The following is a 19,335-nucleotide window of genomic DNA, read 5'->3' as shown; positions in this document are numbered from 1 at the left end:
AGTTTCATAATGAAGGAGGATTTTACCTGAAAGGAAAACAATTTTAGACCTCAAATTGTTTAAAAATGATTAGAATATTAGTTTAGGAAAATGAATTACAGTAAATGCAAAATTGACAGACCATCACAGTGATTTTGGTATTTCACCATTGAGTAAATAGGAGCTGTACATGTCTGGAAATAGCTATCCATGAGCCTTGTGAGTAAACCGACTTAAATTGACCTCTGACCCCGACCTCACTGACCTGATGTTATTTTTTGTCAAACTGTTGAAATTGAATTTTAAATCAGTATTTAGAATAAATGTCTTATATATAATAATATCTAAAATACAATTATGTTTAGGTAGCTCCCAATGTAATGGCTAACAAATTGCAGAGTAAAAATAGAATAAAAGTTAGATAAAGTCAAAGCAATATTTTAAAGAAATGTATTATTACTGCTGTTGAAAATTATAATAAATTATAAAAATATGATTAAATATATATATATATATATATATATATATATATATATATATATATATATATATATATATATATATATATATATAATAGTTGTTTATTATTATTATTATTGTTATTAAAATTAAAAAAATAATCAGAAATGTTTTGTTATATATATTTTTATTTTCTGAACTGGCCATTATTATGTTTCTCCTCATTTAACTGTTAAATATCCTTATTTCTTGTTACATTTACAAATAAAAGGGGTTAATGTGCTGGATTACAGCGACGCAGCTGGCAGAATCACCATCATTGCAGAGGTTTATTTACCTAAGCTTGAAAACTCGTGTGCAATTCTCTATAGGGCAAAAGAAACGAACTGCAACACCGTGACTGTCCCGCGTGGAGAATGCAGGAGGATACCGCAGAGGGTTCAGTGGGAGGGGAGAGCATAGATCAGGGGTAGAGGAGGCGCACGAGACATCGACAGCAGTTCGGTCACAATCAGCTTTAGGGATGTAGTCGATGCGGCCAGAGCTCCGTCTGTTCCGAGCTCATCAATATGAAGAAACATTCGGCCCGGGTCGCGCCGCTGTCCGCCTGTAACAGTCCGGTGCTCACCCTGACCAAAGTGAGAGGTACGTCCGCAACACGACTCGCGATTTAACCTCGTTCTGTACGGCGATCTGCTTTCCTACATGTCTTAACGCGCAGTTTTGTGTGCTCTGTTGCTTTAAAACAGTCTTTGTAATTTAAATTGAACTGTAGTGAATGTGAAACATAGCAGAGAAACACCGAGAAACATCTGTCTCGGTTACGCATTACCAGTGCAGATGTTAGGCTGTTCTCTGCGCCTTTTATGAATAGAATACCAATAATTAAGAGATAGGTTGTCAATCTGCTATCTGTTCCTTAAGGATAACATTTGCTCTTTCGCTCGGCAAACAAGTCATTCCTTCAATCCAGATGATGATATATAAAGAGCATCTCCTTGTTATTGCAGACAAACTTCACAGTAGTTATTTAGATGCTGGCTTCTTCCCATTGGCTGAGACTGTTAAATTACTAGAAAACTGATATTATATCATCCCTTTTTTACACAATATTTGCAGTAAAATTGAGTTGTCATTTCATTTAAAATTGTACACATTATTTACATTTTGATTTTTCTTTTTTTTGTGTGTGTGTGTGCATATTATTGTGGTTGTTATTATTTTAATTATTATTGATCAGATTTAGGTGCGACCTGATTTGATGGCAGTACAATCATGTGAGCAGTGAGCTGCTTGGTATCAGGTTTATTGCATGTCCCATACGTTCCCATTTCTGTGATGTATGAACCCTGTATGCTGTTTCCCCAGAAGCTGAGTGTGTGTGCATTTGTGCTCCAAAACATAATTTATATTAATTCTGCTTGCATTAGCTTGCATTTTCTGGATGCCTATGAAGCATGAATTTCTTTATCTTTAATAAAAATAAAAAAATGACAGAAGACAGGTACTTTGAGTTCACATTTTCCTCAGGTTTTGTGGTCTGTATCAAACTTGTATGAGCAGCACAGACAGAAATATCAGCAGTTTGTGTGAAGGTTTCACTCAGACAGTTTTATCATACCCTGACATCTCATTTATGCACACTTAATAGTATGAGTAACCATCTTCCCCAAGTGTCCAATCTGATGTGATAACCAGCACCAGCTGGAGAAATGAACTACAAATCGAGTCACTGATGAGCTCATGCTATCGAGACAGATCCGCACCTTTTATTTGTAATCGCTTTTTTTTGCATTTATATGTGTGCATATATATGGTTTCTGCATTTTCAGGGTCTGGTTCAGAGGCTGAGGTAGAAAAGACAGAAGCTGCTGTACTCTAGAGTATTTTTATGTGTAATATGGTGAATGAGGTGGGATGTTAAACACTCATTGGTCTTTGGTTTCAGCTCTGGCTCAGACCCAGCGGTCTACTCATACTGTTGCAGTGGTTTAGGTCCGCCTGCAGCCAAATTCTGTCAGCTTCTATGATTATTAAAAGCTTTAAGTTGGCAGTTCAGAGATCTGTTGGGCCTTTTGAGCTTCCTTTAAGCTTCCTTTACAGAAAAAATGAAACGAGTCATTTTTAAGATGTAATAATCTTTCTCATATCCCACTTTAATACTTTACAAAGGAATCTTCAAATAAACAGTTGCAGGTTGATTTCCCGAAAAAGTAAATGCTGCTGTGCTTTTATATTGGCTCAAAAAAATAGCACAAGTTTAGGGGCAAGGCTATTTCTTTGTCCAGCCAATAGAAACCTGTTTGACATTTGGTCAAACCCCTTACGGTTGACTGAACATTACAATTGAACCTTGTTCATCAACATTTTTGTAAAATATCTTTTTACAATACTATAATTAATTTAGAACACAAACTGTGAATGTTGTGAAAAGGTATCTAGGCATTTGTTATTAATAACCAGCCAGTAAATGGTTGGAAGTAAAGGCCCCGTTATACTTAAAACAAAGTTTGTTTTCATTCTTCATTTGGGGCAAAAAGAAGTTTGAAAAGGCTGAGCGATGGTATACTGTTTCCAAACATTCCAACACCCCCGCGCTGCTGGAGGCGGATGTAGATTAATGTAAACGTGTCGCGACGTTCAAGAAGTGTAAGCAACCTTGGTGTGAGGCGGGCACCAATGGTCAGAATAATTAAGACACAAGAAAAATGATTAGCAGCAGTTCAGAGTCAAGTATCATGTTTTCAATACAAGAGAACCATTCCATTTCTATAATCAGTCCTTTATGGGAAGTGTGAATGTCTCATAGTCTGAAAACTTGCATGATGTAGAAAAACAATATTGGAGTCAAGTTTGTTACTTTATTTGAGCAGTGTTCATTTATTGTATTAAACTGAATAAATTGTTACACCTTTTTATGTGGTGTGATGATTTACTTTGGATAACAATAAAGTTTTATTATTGTATATTCGTTTGACATTTCATTTATTGTAGGCTAGCCTTTAAATTCGCTTATTAAAAGAACAGCAGCAGCAGCATGGTGTAACATTTATTTGAAACACGTATTTGGTACTTGCTACTTTATAACTTTACTCTTTCCTTTTTTTCTTTTCATGGCTTTAGAAAACTTGTCTCTGATGTTTCTCTACATCGCTTTTTGGATATCTCGTTGCAATTTCTTTCTAGGAATTAAATGCTTTCTCTGAATCTTTAAAGTCTCTCCGCGAGCCATCATTCAGGTGCGGATATATTTGTGCCAGCTCAACTATTCTACACTCCATTGTATTCAGAAGATGCTCAGACCTCCATAGAATGAGAAGTGAGCCTGGGAAAAAAAATTGCACATCAAAGAAGGTTTCAGAAAACACCCACTGACTTGCGTAACCGCCACGAACCAATGGAAGCTTAGAGGTGTTTAGGAGCCAAAACGAACTCCCCCAGAAAGTTTGCTTTGACCGGCTGTTTCGAACTGCCGAAACAAACTCAAAACAAACTTAGTTTATTATATCAGGCCTCAAGTCTAACAAGCCATTTCTAAACATGTGTGAGAGATTCACTGGCTGACTGAGTCATATTCAGCTCATTAACTGAATAACCCATTAAACAGTGAATTATTTTTGACTGACTAGTTAGTGAGAAATGGAGTAATTTATTTGCAGATTGGATACTAGGTGTTTTTGTTTGCAAGAAACACTGGACACTGGTTTTTCCGACCACATTTTAGATCACTGTCGTACATCTTTCTTGTCATCTTCACATTTGGAGCCCTGTATATCCAGATATCACCAACTTCAGTTTTAATCAAAGCAGGATGTTTTTGTTTTACTTGTTAAAAAACCACTGAGATTCATTTCAGATTGATTGTTAAGCCTTAGGAATCTGTAAACCTGAGCCAGTCCTCCGCTAAATCTAATGCAGGGTGGCAGAAGTAAGAGTCTGTAATAAACCTGCAGTGAGTCATTACACTGATGTGACTCACGCACCTTCACTGCCAAACTCTTCCTGTTCACATCTTGGGTTTTGTAAGAACCCTGCGTCCCTGTTTGGAAGCCAGTGGGCCCTTTTAAGTTGTTTTTTGGTACATATCCAGCCATTTAATTGAAGCATTTTAATCAAAAATATTTCACAGCCGTCAGCCGTGGCACAAAACATCTCTGTTTTTCCATCTGACATCAATCAGTTTGATACAGAGCTTCAGTCTAAGAATAACTTTCGCGTGTTGGTTGTGATATGTTTGTGTTTGAATGCACGTAATCCAGATTAATAGGCGTTTTGTGTGACTAAGAGGCGTTTTGCGTGAGTGGAAAGGGTGCTTTTGTCTCTTGTTTAGAGCACTAGTGAGGGGGAGAGATCTCACCTGAGCTTCATTTCGGATGTTTTCTTGTGTGAATTACAGAACAAAGACATTAAGAAAGTCTTGACTTGGTGAAATTATTATTCATTATATATCATCAGACAGATTTTTTTTTGCCATATTTAAAATATAGGCTAATGTATGTATTTAAATAAAATAAACATTGTTGTAATTGCAGACCATATTTATTGGTATAACACTATAAAACCGCAATTAACCGCACATCTCAGAGTGACACAGACTCACAGATTTTTATTTTGAACAAATTTTTTGAGTGAATGATTCAATTACTTACTAAAATGAATCTGTGTAGGCCTGTTTGAACAAATCAGTTTGATAATTTCAGTCAAAAAGTCACTTGTCACCAACTACTGGGGTTTTTCTATATTTACTTCACCTTGAGGCTTGACTTTCTTTCTTTCTTTAAAATGCGTCCATGTGTTTTGTTTGTTATCTTAGTAATTTTTTTTTTCTAGCTCTACAAATGAATTCTCCTGAAGTGCTACTTATTTACAAGAAGAGGACTTTATACATCTAGCAAGGCAGCATTTTATTGATGGGTTTTTGCACACTTGTCTCAGCGTTTACAGACTGAGTTGGATTAGTATTGTATATTTAAGTCGAAAACTGCAAGCTCACTGTCAGATTTCTTAGCCACTTCACACTGTCAGGACATTAGTTTGGAAAGCTCTGCTTGGGGAGACACCTGCAGCACAAGCTCATCAATTAGATTTAGCAGGGGACTTAGGGTCAATCTATTATGTATTGATCTAGAGCAGGAACGCTGGCATGACTCCAGTCTGTTAAACTGCGTTCCTTCTTCTGCAGGATCTATAGGCTGCGGTGGAGAAGGGGACAGAGAGGGGTTGTGATAGACAGAATGATTTAGTGAATCTAAAATCCACACTACTGCCCACTTAGATGCCTCTGATGCTCAGTCCTGCAATACACAATCACACACACACACACACACACACACACACACACACAGTGGGCAACTGGCAGGGTTATTCTTCTCTTTGTCATGTCCATGAGCCGTGAGCAGGGTCACAACAGAGTGTGACATCCCGGGCATCTGTTCTTCTAGCTGGACACTACAGGGTTCACTGACCTGCTGCACCAACACACACACACACACACACACACAGGTCTTGTCAGTATTGTGTGTATTTGCCAGCCAATCCACATTCTCAAAATCAAGTTAATATCAAAATGAACTGAAATATCTGCATAAAGAGAGATATGGTCTGACCATGTTCAGAATGTTTGGACATACTGTTACAGTGTGTTTAAGTGTATCTTTTAAGTCATGTCTTGCTGTATATTGCTGAATAATGCTTTCCTTTATTTGCAAATGGAAAGATTGTCTTCTTTACAAACTTGGGTCAGCACTGCTGCAGATCCTAAACAATGAGTTAGAAAACAAATGGGTGGTGTCAGCATAAATTAATGGTAATTTGTGAGGGCCTTTATCATGCTGCAGCAAAGCATCTGTCACTCTTAGCAGTTCTGAATGGCTGGAATGGAGAAATGTACACCAAATTACAAACATATGCAAAATAGTACTTGCATTTTGATGTACAATGGGAGACAAAAGAGGCTAACTAATGATTATAAAATAATTAAAACATTAAAGAAATTATATTTTGTTAAATGCAGGTTAATGTGACTGTTGATTTTAACGAAAGCAGCGTTTGTGGTTTGCAAGATTGATTTATTGATTTATATATATATATATATATATATATATATATTTTTTTTTTTAAATAAGGCTCTTAAGCTCAATGAAGGTTGTTTTATTTTAACAAATAACAGTAAAATAATAACATTCCCAACACCAAATTTTGAACAGTAGTGTTCTTTTATATGAAATAGCTGAAGAACAAATTTCTCTATATTTTTCAGTCATTTAACAATATTCAGTACAAATGTGGCCTATTTGCTCTGAATTATTCAGAGGAACCATCACATTAACATGCATTAGTCCATTTTTTGAGTTAAACATAAACAAATCAATGAAGTTTTACAATGATTCACTAAACTGATCAATGGAAATAAATCAAACCAGTTATAGAGACAATGCAAAATAAAAAGCCAATTTAAATCATTCAAATATTCAGTGTTGCTCAGTTTGATATCCCCAAGAAAATCATTGCAAACACTCTGCAAGAGTCAGTATTTCTGTATAACCGACAGCATGCCTCTAATTCTTTCAGCTGAGCTTAACTTGCATGTAACATGGTACATTCCTTCAAGGACACATTACGCAGCTAGGGAAATCCTCTAAAAACCAAACTGTTCCCAGAATCCATGGGATGCTGCACTGCAGAGCTGTACCACCGTCACCCAGATGGCAACACATTCATATTTCATCTCCAACTGTTTGAAGTCATGTGTCGATGTCCCAGACACGCTCATGATGCCATTACAAAATAACATGGACCTGCTTGTGTGTGAGAGAGGAGACTGTACTCTTTCATGCTACTTGAGCTTAGTGCAGAGTTGGCACTACAAAGAACTGGCAGTTATCATCAAATGAGATCTGCACTGCAGAGACAAACATAGGAGGGAAGAAAGCTACCAAAGGCTACGTATAGAGCTTACAGATTCATTCTAAAAGAGGCAGAAATCAGCAGGGAAAAAGGCTCTTTTTTTATTTATTTTTTATATATATATATATATATATATATATATATATATATATATATATATATATATATATATATATATATATATATATACAGGTGGAGCTGGGGAAGGTGGAGGGTTTCTGAAACATGGTGGGACATCAGAGTTAGAACCGATCGGCCTTTCACCATAGTATATGTAAACACTGTATATGTAAACTCAGAATTCCAAGAAAGAAAGAAGAAAGAGCTTATATCTCACAATTCTGAATGTGAGATATAACCTTTAAATGTAACCTCACAGTTCTGAGAAAACTGAACTAAACTGAAGTCTAAATTGTGAGATTAAAGGTCACAAGTACCTTTTTAATTTTTTAATTCCTTAATTCCCAGAAACAGACTTTCATACATTTTTCAGAACATCACTTTTAACTAAATGGAAATTAGAAATATTTCCTTGGCAACTAGTTAAATATTTCATTTTGAGTGCATGTGTATTTTTTAAGGTTTCAAAAGAGAATTTTCACAATGATGCCATAGAAGAACCATGCTTGGCTCCCCAAATAACCTTTTAAGTGAACAGAACCATTTCTTTTTTTAGCATGGAGAACATTTTAAGTGTCTAAAGCTTTTCTAAGACTTGACATTGTAAGCTGAAGGCATATTTTTGGCTAACTCATGAAAAAGAGTGAAAGATAACTCATTAAATCTTAATATTTTTCCATTGCTCATGGGTTCAGATTGTGTGCTCATTATACCAGCACCTACCAAATGACATTCCTTGATGCTCACTGTGTCAGTTTTTGCTGAGTCTGGGTCACAGAGGTTCTGATTCAAATCTGTCACGTCTTTGAGGATGAACTTTCGTGGCATTTTGAGACTTTGAGCTCTGACCGCTGCCCTCATTGCCGATGCACTTTGTCTGAGTTCCACTTGACACATCGATTCATTTTGAAAAGCCTTTTGTGAGAAACACTCACAGGCCTGGTTCAGCGTCAAGCCTCTAGCGCAGACAGATTTTAATCTTCCTTGTCTAAAAGAAGAACTGTTACTTGAAGCTATGATGCCTTCGAAATAACCTGTTCAGAAGTGTTCAGGCATAAAAAAAAAAAAAAATGGCAATGCTAGTTTTGGATTTAGGGACTCTATAGAGTCCAATAGGAATTGAGTTTTTCAAACTTTTTGATACCAAGGACCCCCAAAATTGTTGATTCTTTCTGATGAACCAGCATTAAGAGGCTGTCCATTTGAGAAAAATATTGAGTGGCTTTATAAAGACGATAAAAATAAATGTAATAATTATATCATATTTGTACAATTTTGGAAGTATTTCCAATGCTTTTCAAATTTTTTATATGAAATTTTTCACTGTCCTCCCAAGTAACTTATTGCAGTCCGCTGAATGATCTCATTCTGATGGTAAAAAATGTAAATGGCCATTCACATACCTTAGTCTTTTAGAAATAAAATTTGAAGATTTCCGTGAGAACCTTTTAATCAATTTAAATTGCTATGAAGGTCAAATACTTCTGATTCAGACTCCATCAGTCCTGCTGAAGATGTTCTTCTGAAGTCAAGTACCTTCTCTTACTGTTAATTACACAGAATATTCTTGCATGCAAGTTTTCTCTGGTGGAGAACACTTCATTGATGATAATATGGTAAAATGAGTCATGCAAGCATCTCTTTGTTGCAGGTCAATCACATGTAGCATGTTGATGGCAGAGTTAATGAATGTAGATCTGCTTTTGGTTGAAAAGGCTGCTCTTGGCTGAAAAGTGCTTAGCTTGGTCTTCTTTGGTGTAGGAGTTGATTGGTCCTGCTTGCCAGAGTTTGATGATCTAGCTATACAGACGGTTGGTCACGTGATGTGAATTTAGCCCGTGGGGGAAAACATTGCGTTGGCGCCAATTGAAATACACGGGACAATAATGCCGAAGAGTTGTTGTGTCATTTTCTGTCATTTTCTCCAATAAACGAACAAATTATGAATTGAAACTCTACATCCTTCCTAATAAACATACAGAACCGGATAGGAGGACAAAATGGCTACAAGTAATAAGTTGTGAGGATGATCAAGCGAAGTGGTGGAAATCCCAAGACTAAGCATGTGTATGTGTGCAGTCGACATTTCATTACAGGCAGGCTACATTAACATTGTGTTCATTATTAACGTTATCAAAACTGTGTAAGCTTGTTTCAGAAAGTGGCATGTATATATAATTAGCCTTATCATTCTACCTGAAGCAAAACTATGTAACGTTAGCCTTGTGTCGAACATAAATCCACTTAAAAAAGTGTGGACACATAACAACTTAGTTTTGTGTCAGAACTTTTACACTTTCATTCATAAATTCACCCCGTCTCTGTTTGCGAAACGATTGAATCGCGGAATCCAGTCACAAATGGAACTGACTATATAAAGCAGAGCGTCATGGAATTTGGCTATTTTTTTAAATGAATACATCTACATTAGGGCTGTAAAATGAATCAAATATCAATATGAACTATATGAACGATATGAACATTCCATCTCTGGGAATGAGCACTCAATATGAGCATTTTTGTCATTCAAGTACACACGATGTTTCGCAGTGTTTTCCCCCACGCTGACTCCGCCCTCGCCACGCCCCCAGCTATGACTAGATGCCGACTGTATGTATTAGTATTATTATAAATACTAAAAATTATTTATACAAAAATATATTTTATTTTATTATTGTTATTATTATTATTACTTAGAATAATATTAATTATTATTATTATTTATATTGATATTTATTTACTTATCTTTTCTTTCACTTCTCCACAGAATTAATTTCTTTATGATTTCTGCTGAGCTTGTGTATCAAGTACCGCACATATTGTGAGCATGTGTCTCCAGAGATATCTATCTGCATTATACTGATTAGCAGTCTCCATGGATACTACACTCGTTCACTGCTTTCAGATATTTACCCACATGTTAAATACCCAGTGGTAGTATCAGTTCATTATGAGGGGACAGGAAACAGTGCGTAGGTTTGAAAACATATACAGTGCTGGCAGAGTGCAGTGACAGCTTGCTTTTGTATTCAAGGGCAGCTTCACACAGCCATGCACACACCTTTGAGTGGTTTGCATTACACGGGTCATTTAAAAGAGGTTTGAGATTGTGTCCCTTGAATAGTCTGACATGTAAAATACTCCTCATGGAAGTTTTGGCTCTTTGGATTTCCCATAAAGATTCAGTGCTCTTATAAAAAAAAATAATAAAACATTTGCTATTCTAATTTTCAAAATAAAATGAAATAGTATTGCATTAACTCAAATGTAAGGTTGAGCAAAAAGTAACTAACTATCTTTGGGAGGAAAAAAATTACATTTACTGTGGTGGATATGACAACAGCCTCCACAGCGAGTGTGTGTGAAAACAGAATAGTGTACACTATAGTGTCGGCTTACACATACAACCTCATGTGGGTGGTGTTATTTGACTGTGGGTTATTTGATTCCTTCTGTATGGAAACTGTAACTTCTGTCAACAGAAACAGATCTATCGATGTACAAACTGTTAGTGGATGTTGAAGGCTTCTCTAGGCACTTCCCTATAGTGGTGCAGGTACATGAAGGCTAACAAATTTGCTTCAGAGACTGATGAACTATATATAGAGATATAATCAGGGCTCTACAGAAACAACGAATCTTATAACACCAGCAAATAATTGAGTTGGTTCAAAGAGTTTCTTAGAGTTTGTGATATGGATCCTAATACATCTTCTGTACTTCAGGATATACCCCATCAATTGAACTTAATACTGTTAATAGGCTGCAGAACATTTATATACAATACAATACTGGATTTAACATCAAAAAAGTCTAACCTTAAAATGCATGTTTTTTATGTTCCCTTCTCACTTTAAATACTTTGGTAAATTAATTAGAATATTGGTATGACTTGAGTGTCCAAATATCACTATTAACTAGTTGGTTATTAGCATGAATATTACTGGGATTTTGGCTGTTTATTATTACTTAAAAAGCACACATTAATGCCTTATTCTGTAAGACCTTATTCACTACTGTTAATAGTTAGTTAATAGTGAGAATTGGACCCTAATCTAAAGTGAATAATTTATGCAGTTACAGTACCTGTTATTTATTTGAAAGAATTAAAATAACTCTTTCATGTCTGTCCTTGTGTCAGTAAGGTGTTGAGGTTGATAAAGCATTTCAAAAGTAATTAGTAAATTAGTATTAAGTAATTAAATACTTTTTGGAGAGAGTAATATGTACAGTAACCTAATTACACTGTTGAATATGTAATTAGTAACTAGTAATTAATTACATTTTTGGAGTAACTTATCCAACACTGCTTCTGAATAGCCTTTTAGTTAATTTAAGTATGTTATTCAGATGCTTCAGTACTAAGGATGCACTTTGTTCTCTTTATGGATAAACAGATCGAATCCTCCACCAGACGCAGCCAGGGTAATTGCTCCACTCATGTTGTTCTGCGTGTGAATAGATGAAGGGCTACTAAGAGCCATTAAGAGCATTTATGAATGGATGGTGGGCTTGAGATGTGCTTATCTGATCTGAACAATAGCACAGCAGTTCTTGAGAGACTGCAGACAGATTGCATTCAGAGTTTCTGTATTATAAAATATTCTTGGTTTTCAAGTATTTACCCCTGACGCTTTAAAAGATTTACTGCACTGAATTAATAAACTGTGCTATTGATTTCCTCTTGGATGTTTCAGGGAATGTTGGTGAGAGGCATTGTTGGGAAGTCAATGGATTAGGCATCTATCATGTCATTTGAGGGAATTTTCTAATGAAAGAAAAAATTAATTCTGGAACAAGAAAATACTCTTAAAGACAGACATTTTAAATGCATTTAAAAGTTTGAGGTGTGTACAATAAAGTGTTTTTTGGTCTTATATATATGTGTGTGTAACCCTGGACCACAAAAACTTAAACCTCTTAAGTGTCTTTTTTTTTAGATTTATACATCATAAAATAAGTAATAAATAAGCTTTCCATTGATGTATGGTTGATTAGGATCGGATAATATTTTGCCGAGATCTGGAATCTGAGGGTGCAAAAAAAGCTAAATACTGAGAAAATCGCGTTTGAAGTTGTCCAAATAAAGTTCTTATCAATGCATATTACTAATCAAAAATGAAGTTTTTATGTATTTATTGATTGATTTCTAAAGAACCATGTGACACTGAAGACCAAAGTAATAATGCTGAAAATTCAACTTTGGAATCACAGAAATAAATTACTTAATAAAATAGAAAATATTTTTATTGTAATTACATTTCACAATATTACGGTTTTACAGAATTTTTGATCTGATGAATTATCAAATAAGAGACTTCTTTCAAAAACATTTAAACAATTTTTACCGACTTCTGAACAGTAGTGCAGATAAAAAAATATATATTTCTTTTTACAATTTATCATATCTATAGCCTAATGTAATGCAAATACATATAAAATAAAGATATCAAAATAAAAATCCACACTTTTTAGTCTCTCCATCTTTTGAAGCTCTAAGATTAAACTGTCACATGCAAAAAATAAATAAATAAATAAATTTAAAAAATACAAAAGTTAAAATGACCCAATTGAAAGACATGTAATTAGAGCCCAAAAATGTGAAAATATGATATTTACAACAAGAGTACCTTCAGTTGTAGATACTGCATCCAAATTTGTACTGCATCACTGAAAACGTTCAATGTACTTCTCTTAATAGTGGAATCTGCTGTTTTTCATAGCAATTTTTAATCCATAATAAAAAAAAAATGCAAATAAAATAGCTCATAAATCAGCAACTGATGTCATTTTGTTTACTTATAGGGGGAGGACCGGCCGAGGGAGAACATCGTGGGCACTGCCGATGGACAGGCGATGGTGGCGGAGCAGGGGCGGCAGTCAGGGGCAGGGAAGCAGAGATTAAACCCCTGCTAGTGTGACGAAGTGACAGCCGTCCAGAGTGCTGAAAAGCAATATGGGGCGTGGGCCATGGATGATATGCGTGTGCTCGTCAATGGGCAGGCTCCACCCAGCTGGCCCAAAGGCCTGACCTTCAAGCAGTAACGACGGCGACCGTTCCAGCTCTTACGTGGTTCGCCACCACGTGGAACTGCCTCTTCTTTCCTCTGTATTACATCGGCCATCTGTGCAAGAGTCCTGAGAGACAGACGCCAAAACAGAGGTTTAGGTAAGAATCAGGTCCCGTGAGATTGTGTTTATCCAGCAGTGTACTCTGGGATTGCCTTCTTGGTGGAGAATAGACATCTTATTAGGTTCTGGAGCAAAGCAAATATTAAAATGTAGTACAGCTGAAATATGCAACTGTTTTGGCTGAGCAGCACAGACATCTGATGATATTGGTTTAGTGAAATACCTTTCCCTCTTGAGGGGGGACACTGAGGAAATTCCATGCTGTAGCTTAATGCACGGACAGTTTGTCCATTCCGGGTTTTCTCCATCAATCTTCTATGTGCTGAATACTAAGCAGGCTCATTGCTCATTCAGTCATTGTTGAAAAATATCTTACTGCTCTGTCTAAGAAGGCCAAAGTAATAAAACGGTAGTTTCTGGGGAAGTGCTTCTTTTAATTTAATCACTTAGCAAATACTTTTGTGGAAAATGTGGAAAAGCCCAAGCAATTTATCATACAGGAGAAAACAATATTAGCCGCACTGCAGTACAGCATTTAAAGTGTAAAAACCAGCTGTGGAGTACAAAGTCTGTGAGGATCAGCCAATATGCTGACCTTAAATAGTGATTGTCAGCCAACCATGAAATGTAGTAAACTATACAGAGACTTTGGATTTAAGTAAATGGACCTCTGACTGCATAATAATGCAAATGTGATTTAAAGGGCATTTTTCCTTGAACAACATTGTTTTGTTGGTTTCAGAATGACAATTCTATTAAATAAACCAGTGGTTCCCAACCCTGGTCCTGGAGGCACCCCAACACTGCACGTTTTGCATCACACACAGTGTTTGGGTGCCTCCAGGACCAGGGTTGGGAACCACTGAAATAAACCATAGATCTATCCATAACTAAATTCAGTAAGATGACAGGACAGATTGATAATCATGTAGGTTTTTCAACTTTAAAGTGCTCATATTAAGGGTAATGAAAGGATTATACTTTAGTTTTGGAGTCTCAAACAAACAGATTGACATGCATGCATGGTCAAAAATTAACTGGACCGACTGGTTTCATTTCCATTTCATAATGCCTGATAAAGCAGCGTTTGTGAGCACAGTGCTGCTCTGTGTACAGCATTACTGGGGAAACAGCTATTTTACCGCTCTAAAAGCAGCACCTAGTGACAAGGAATAAATTTGCATTATCATTCAGACCAACCACCGCTAAAAGACCAACAAGTTGAAGGAGCAGTATGCTAATGTTTCATGTTGACATTTAAAAACGACGAGTTTTTAATGATTTATTTTGATAGACCATAACTTTATACATGAGGCACTTTCAGATTTAAAACTTTGCAGGATGTTTTCATTCACGTAAAGCTGTGTTACACACTGCATGAAAGGTAATTTAAAAAAATCTATAATAGGGGCACTTTAAAATATAATTCATACCACTGAGGAACAATAAGTAAACATACTGCAGCATTTTATTTGTCACATAACCAGTAGTGAAATACCACCATAACCAGTTGTGAATAATACTCACAATATTTACATAAAAAAGTTACCAAAATTGAACTAATTGGCAATTAAATCACTGAAACAAGTAAAAAGAATAAAGGACCCTCTTTCCTGAATGAAATGGTTTAGTCCAATTTCCCGTTTTAAGCAGCATATAGATGGAGGCCATGCTTAATTTCTCTCTTTCCATGATTTGGAAGCACTGCAGTTACTTGTAACTCCAAGACATTGAAGACTGGAAAATATAATTGAACTGATATGTTCAGACAGTCATATATTTGTCAAGCACAGAAACTGACGGGTGGGAAAATGCCATCTGACACCACAAGTTATTTGAGCTTTGAGAAATTGTTTATTTTCACTTATTGATGGCTTAAAAGCTAACAGACATGGGATCTTCAAGATACAAAGTGTCACATAAGGACACAGTTCAAGCAATTGAAATGAAAGCTTGAGTAATTTCTTTATTTTACTTTTTACTCTCAGTTGTATTTACAGTTCATTATCCCACATGGAGGTGAACTGAGGACCACTCTGAGTGTAATGGCCATGATGGAAAGTAAAAGCAAGCACTGTTTGTATTTTTCATCAGATCATGTCCTACTCGAGACTGAACATTTTCACTGAGGGAACAAAAAATGTTCTTCCCTTTCTCTTTTTTTTTTTAAAGAGAAAGGGTTTGAAAGTGCAGTAAAATGATGAGTACTCATTTTGAGCCTGAGATCCATATAACAAAGTACGAAGAAGCATTTACTGATTTTTTTTTGTAATACACTAACATTCAAAAGTTTCTTATCAGAACTGCAAATAAATGACCAAAAATGCAATAAAAACAATAATATTGTGAAATATTACAATGTAAAACAGCTCTTTTCTGTTTGTATTTTTGAATGTAATTTATTACCAGTCTTCAATGTCACATGATCCTCAGAAATCATTCTAATACACTGACGTTGTGCTCATCACAATTTCTTATTACATTAGAAACTGCTTAATATTTTTTATGGAAATGTATTTACTGTGTAGCCTTTTCACCAATGTTATGGCTTAAATTCATGAATGATTTACCAACTTATTAAACAGTAGTTATTAGATCTCAGATTACACTTAAAGTGATAATACTGCCTCAAAATGTGACTACAGTTCCAGTGTAAATCCACTTGCCTAGCTGCAGATCTTTTCTTTTCAGGAAGCCACAAGAATTTAATTGATAAAGCTAAACTCTTTTGCCCATTGTTTCTTTTCTTTTTCGAAATGAATCAATTCCAGCAAATCAACACTTAAACACAACAACCAATCAATCAAATCTCCACAGTTGTAATCCAAACGCTTCAGTTCAAAAAATGAATGCCCGATGCAAACGAAGATTTGCAAACCATATGAATTATTCAAAACACATTAAACAGATTACCAAAGTGAGATTTCAGTCTACTTAAGTGCATTTTTTGAGTTTATGTTAATGTGAAACATTATTGAATACTCACCGATTCCAAAGACACGATGTAACACTTATGAAAAAACCCATCATCAGGAGCACAATCCATGAGCCAGTGAGCCACCCATTACGCCGTCTTCTCACGCTGCAAGCACACGCTCACTTTGAGTTCACTCAACTCAGAAATCTCTTCTTTTTATAGTTTCTCATAGTAGTAACATCCAGCTCTGAATGAGTCACGTCTTAGATCCCAAAACTGACTGCACCTTTTTCTATAAGACCCTGCCCTTAAACTCTGTGGTTACACTGAGACATTTTAAAATAAAACAAATGCATTTTCTGTTTGTTTTAAACTGCACTTCAGTATTAAAACCTTTCTAAATATAAAATAAGTCAAGTCTGCTTCATTGTCAATTCTTCCACATGTTCAGCACATACATACAGAGACTTGAAATTGCGTTACTCTGCGTTACTAACAGTGATGATTAAAAATAAATAGGAGTTTCAAAGAAAATAAAGGACACACTTTCCATAAGAAGTGTCAGTAACGATTCCAAAATATGAATCCATATTAGAAATTTGAAAATCTCAATTTTTGAAAAACACTTTAAGATCGAAAAAAGCTCTACAACTGTCACTTTTTATGAATTTAATTTATCCTTGCTGAATAAAAGTGTTAATTTCCCTTTAAATCGACTGACCCTTTAGTTTTGAATGGTAGCCTAATGTACATAAGACAGATTGAATGTGCATTATGTGCGGAGGACAATGAATACATTTTTTGTCTCTGTGATATTTCAGAGAGTGTTGTCGGTTCTTCGGGGACGATGGACTGACGGCAAAGGTGTTCTTCACTAAAGTGGCCCCTTTCGGCCTACTGTGGATTATGACGAACTACCTTTACCTTCAGGCTCTGAGAAAGATCAACAGCACCGATGTATCGGCCCTCTTCTGCTGTAACAAGGCCTTCGTCTTTCTCTTGTCCTGGATCGTGCTGCGGGATCGCTTCATGGGCGTCAGGGTGAGTGAATGAGTGGACGGATGAATGGATTGTTGAATAGATGAATAAAACTCTAAATATTGATGATTTTTTTCACAGTAAGTAATCGCCAAAGTGATATATCTATCTGTGTAATCCCATGAGTCAGCAGTGCCATCACTGTACAATACTTTGCCTTTTACAATCACCTTTTCCTGTATTCTTCCTTTGCGTTCCTCCTTTCTCCTACTTCCTGTTCCCATTTTTCTTTTCTCAGCTCAAAGGAACCAAAGTGCTGTGTAACATTTTCTCTGTCTCTTTGAATTCCTGTTCCACTCTCTTTCACACAAACACACACACACACACGGGCACTGCAGTGCTGGACAGGTTTTGGTGAGTCAGGTGTGTGGTGGACGTCCATGGCGCAGTAGAAGTTAAGTGGGTTTCATCTAGAGAACATGATAAGATGACAGAGAGAACATTAGCTCACGTGATTTAAAGAGAGTGTTCCGTTCATGATACAGTTCAGATACTGTATGTAACATCTCTGTGTGTAACAGAAACTAAAAAATGACCTCCAGCTTAACATTTTCCCTCCTTCTTTTGAGTTATGGTGTTCCATATTTATATAAATCAATTTCTTATTTCTTGCTTGTGATGTTTATGGTGAAATATGGAGATGTTTCATGATATTCACTTGTGTATTTCTATGTTTTCCGTGGTAAGATGATAAGGTAAATAATATGATATGATATAACAATATAAATGCACAACCACAATCCTGCAAACAGAGGACACAGAACAGAGTGAGCCGGGCCAAGACAAAAGGCAGAGCAGGAAAAGAGCACTAGCACTAGAGGAAAGCTGTTCAGGAGAGACGTTGGTGGGAGTAATCAGTCTTTTCTGACACCCTCATAATGTTTCTGTGTACTGCACTCAGTTCAGCTACGCTCTGGAAACATTTTTCATTTGGGCAGTGGGCACACATGCAAACAAATGCACACACACACACACACGCACATGCACACACACACACACAAACACACACACAGACATAAAGCATGCATGAAGCAGGCCTGTTTCATCATATGTAATGCTAGAGTCATACTTCCTTGAATTCTCATTATCTGTGTGAAAAGAGAAATAACAAGAAAGGTTTTATGATAAAAATGAAAGAGTTTTGATAATCAATTTTTTTTTACTTCTATCATCAATATTCTCTGAAGAAGGACATGATCTGTTCTCCATGAAAAGTAGTCATATATAAAGTGAAAAGTGAAAGTGACATTCAGCCAAGTATGGTAACCCATACTCAGAATTTGTGCTCTGCATTTAACCCATCCCAAGTGCACACACACAGAGCAGTGAACACACACACACTGTGAACACACGCCCGGAGCAGTGGGCAGCCATTTATGCTGCAGCACCCAGGGAGCAGTTGGGGGTTCGATGCCTTGCTCAAGGGCACCTAAGTCGTTGTATTGAAGATGGAGAGAGAACTGTACATGCACTCCCCCCACCCACAATTCCTGCTGGCCCGGGACTCGAAATCACAACCCTTCGATTGGGAGTCCGACTCTCTAACCATTAGGCCACGACTTCCCCATATATGATATATGATTATATCTGTTATATACAGTCTATATCTAATTAAGTGGCTGTATTGATCACATTCATAATTTCCCTAAAAACATGAGAAATTATTGTCTAGATCGTTTTGCACTAACCCTTGCTATATTTAAAATGTCTCAAAACCTCTTTCTCTCTCTCTTTCTACAGGCAATATTTGTGCTGTTTGACATAACACAATGTGAACGCAATGA

At 36.2% G+C, this 19,335-nt stretch overlaps 1 protein-coding gene across 1 annotated transcript; it reads left to right on the top strand.

The window, feature by feature from the left end:
- The first annotated feature begins 770 nt into the window (after positions 1-770).
- LOC113070808 (putative thiamine transporter SLC35F3) lies at positions 771-17,684 on the top strand. The gene is made up of 4 exons (XM_026244250.1): positions 771-1,083; positions 13,271-13,375; positions 13,468-13,633; positions 17,335-17,684. The coding sequence occupies exons 1-4, from the start codon at positions 1,008-1,010 to the stop codon at positions 17,564-17,566; spliced, it is 579 nt and encodes a 192-aa protein (XP_026100035.1). The 5' UTR covers positions 771-1,007; the 3' UTR covers positions 17,567-17,684.
- Positions 17,685-19,335: the final 1,651 nt, after the last annotated feature.

This window comes from Carassius auratus, unplaced genomic scaffold, assembly GCF_003368295.1.
Source record: "Carassius auratus strain Wakin unplaced genomic scaffold, ASM336829v1 scaf_tig00005317, whole genome shotgun sequence".
Taxonomy (NCBI): Eukaryota; Metazoa; Chordata; class Actinopteri; order Cypriniformes; family Cyprinidae; genus Carassius; species Carassius auratus.
This window is presented reverse-complemented; position numbering and strand designations above follow the sequence as displayed.

Excerpts from the sequence above, each read along its gene's own strand:
- LOC113070808 (XM_026244250.1), top strand. The coding sequence starts at position 1,008 with ATGAAGAAACATTCGGCCCGGGTCGCGCCGCTGTCCGCCTGTAACAGT. Across the intron at positions 1,084-13,270 it reads CACCCTGACCAAAGTGAGAG|GGGAGGACCGGCCGAGGGAG; the intron begins GTACGTCCGCAA and ends TTTACTTATAGG. Across the intron at positions 13,376-13,467 it reads GAAGCAGAGATTAAACCCCT|GCTCCACCCAGCTGGCCCAA; the intron begins GCTAGTGTGACG and ends GTCAATGGGCAG.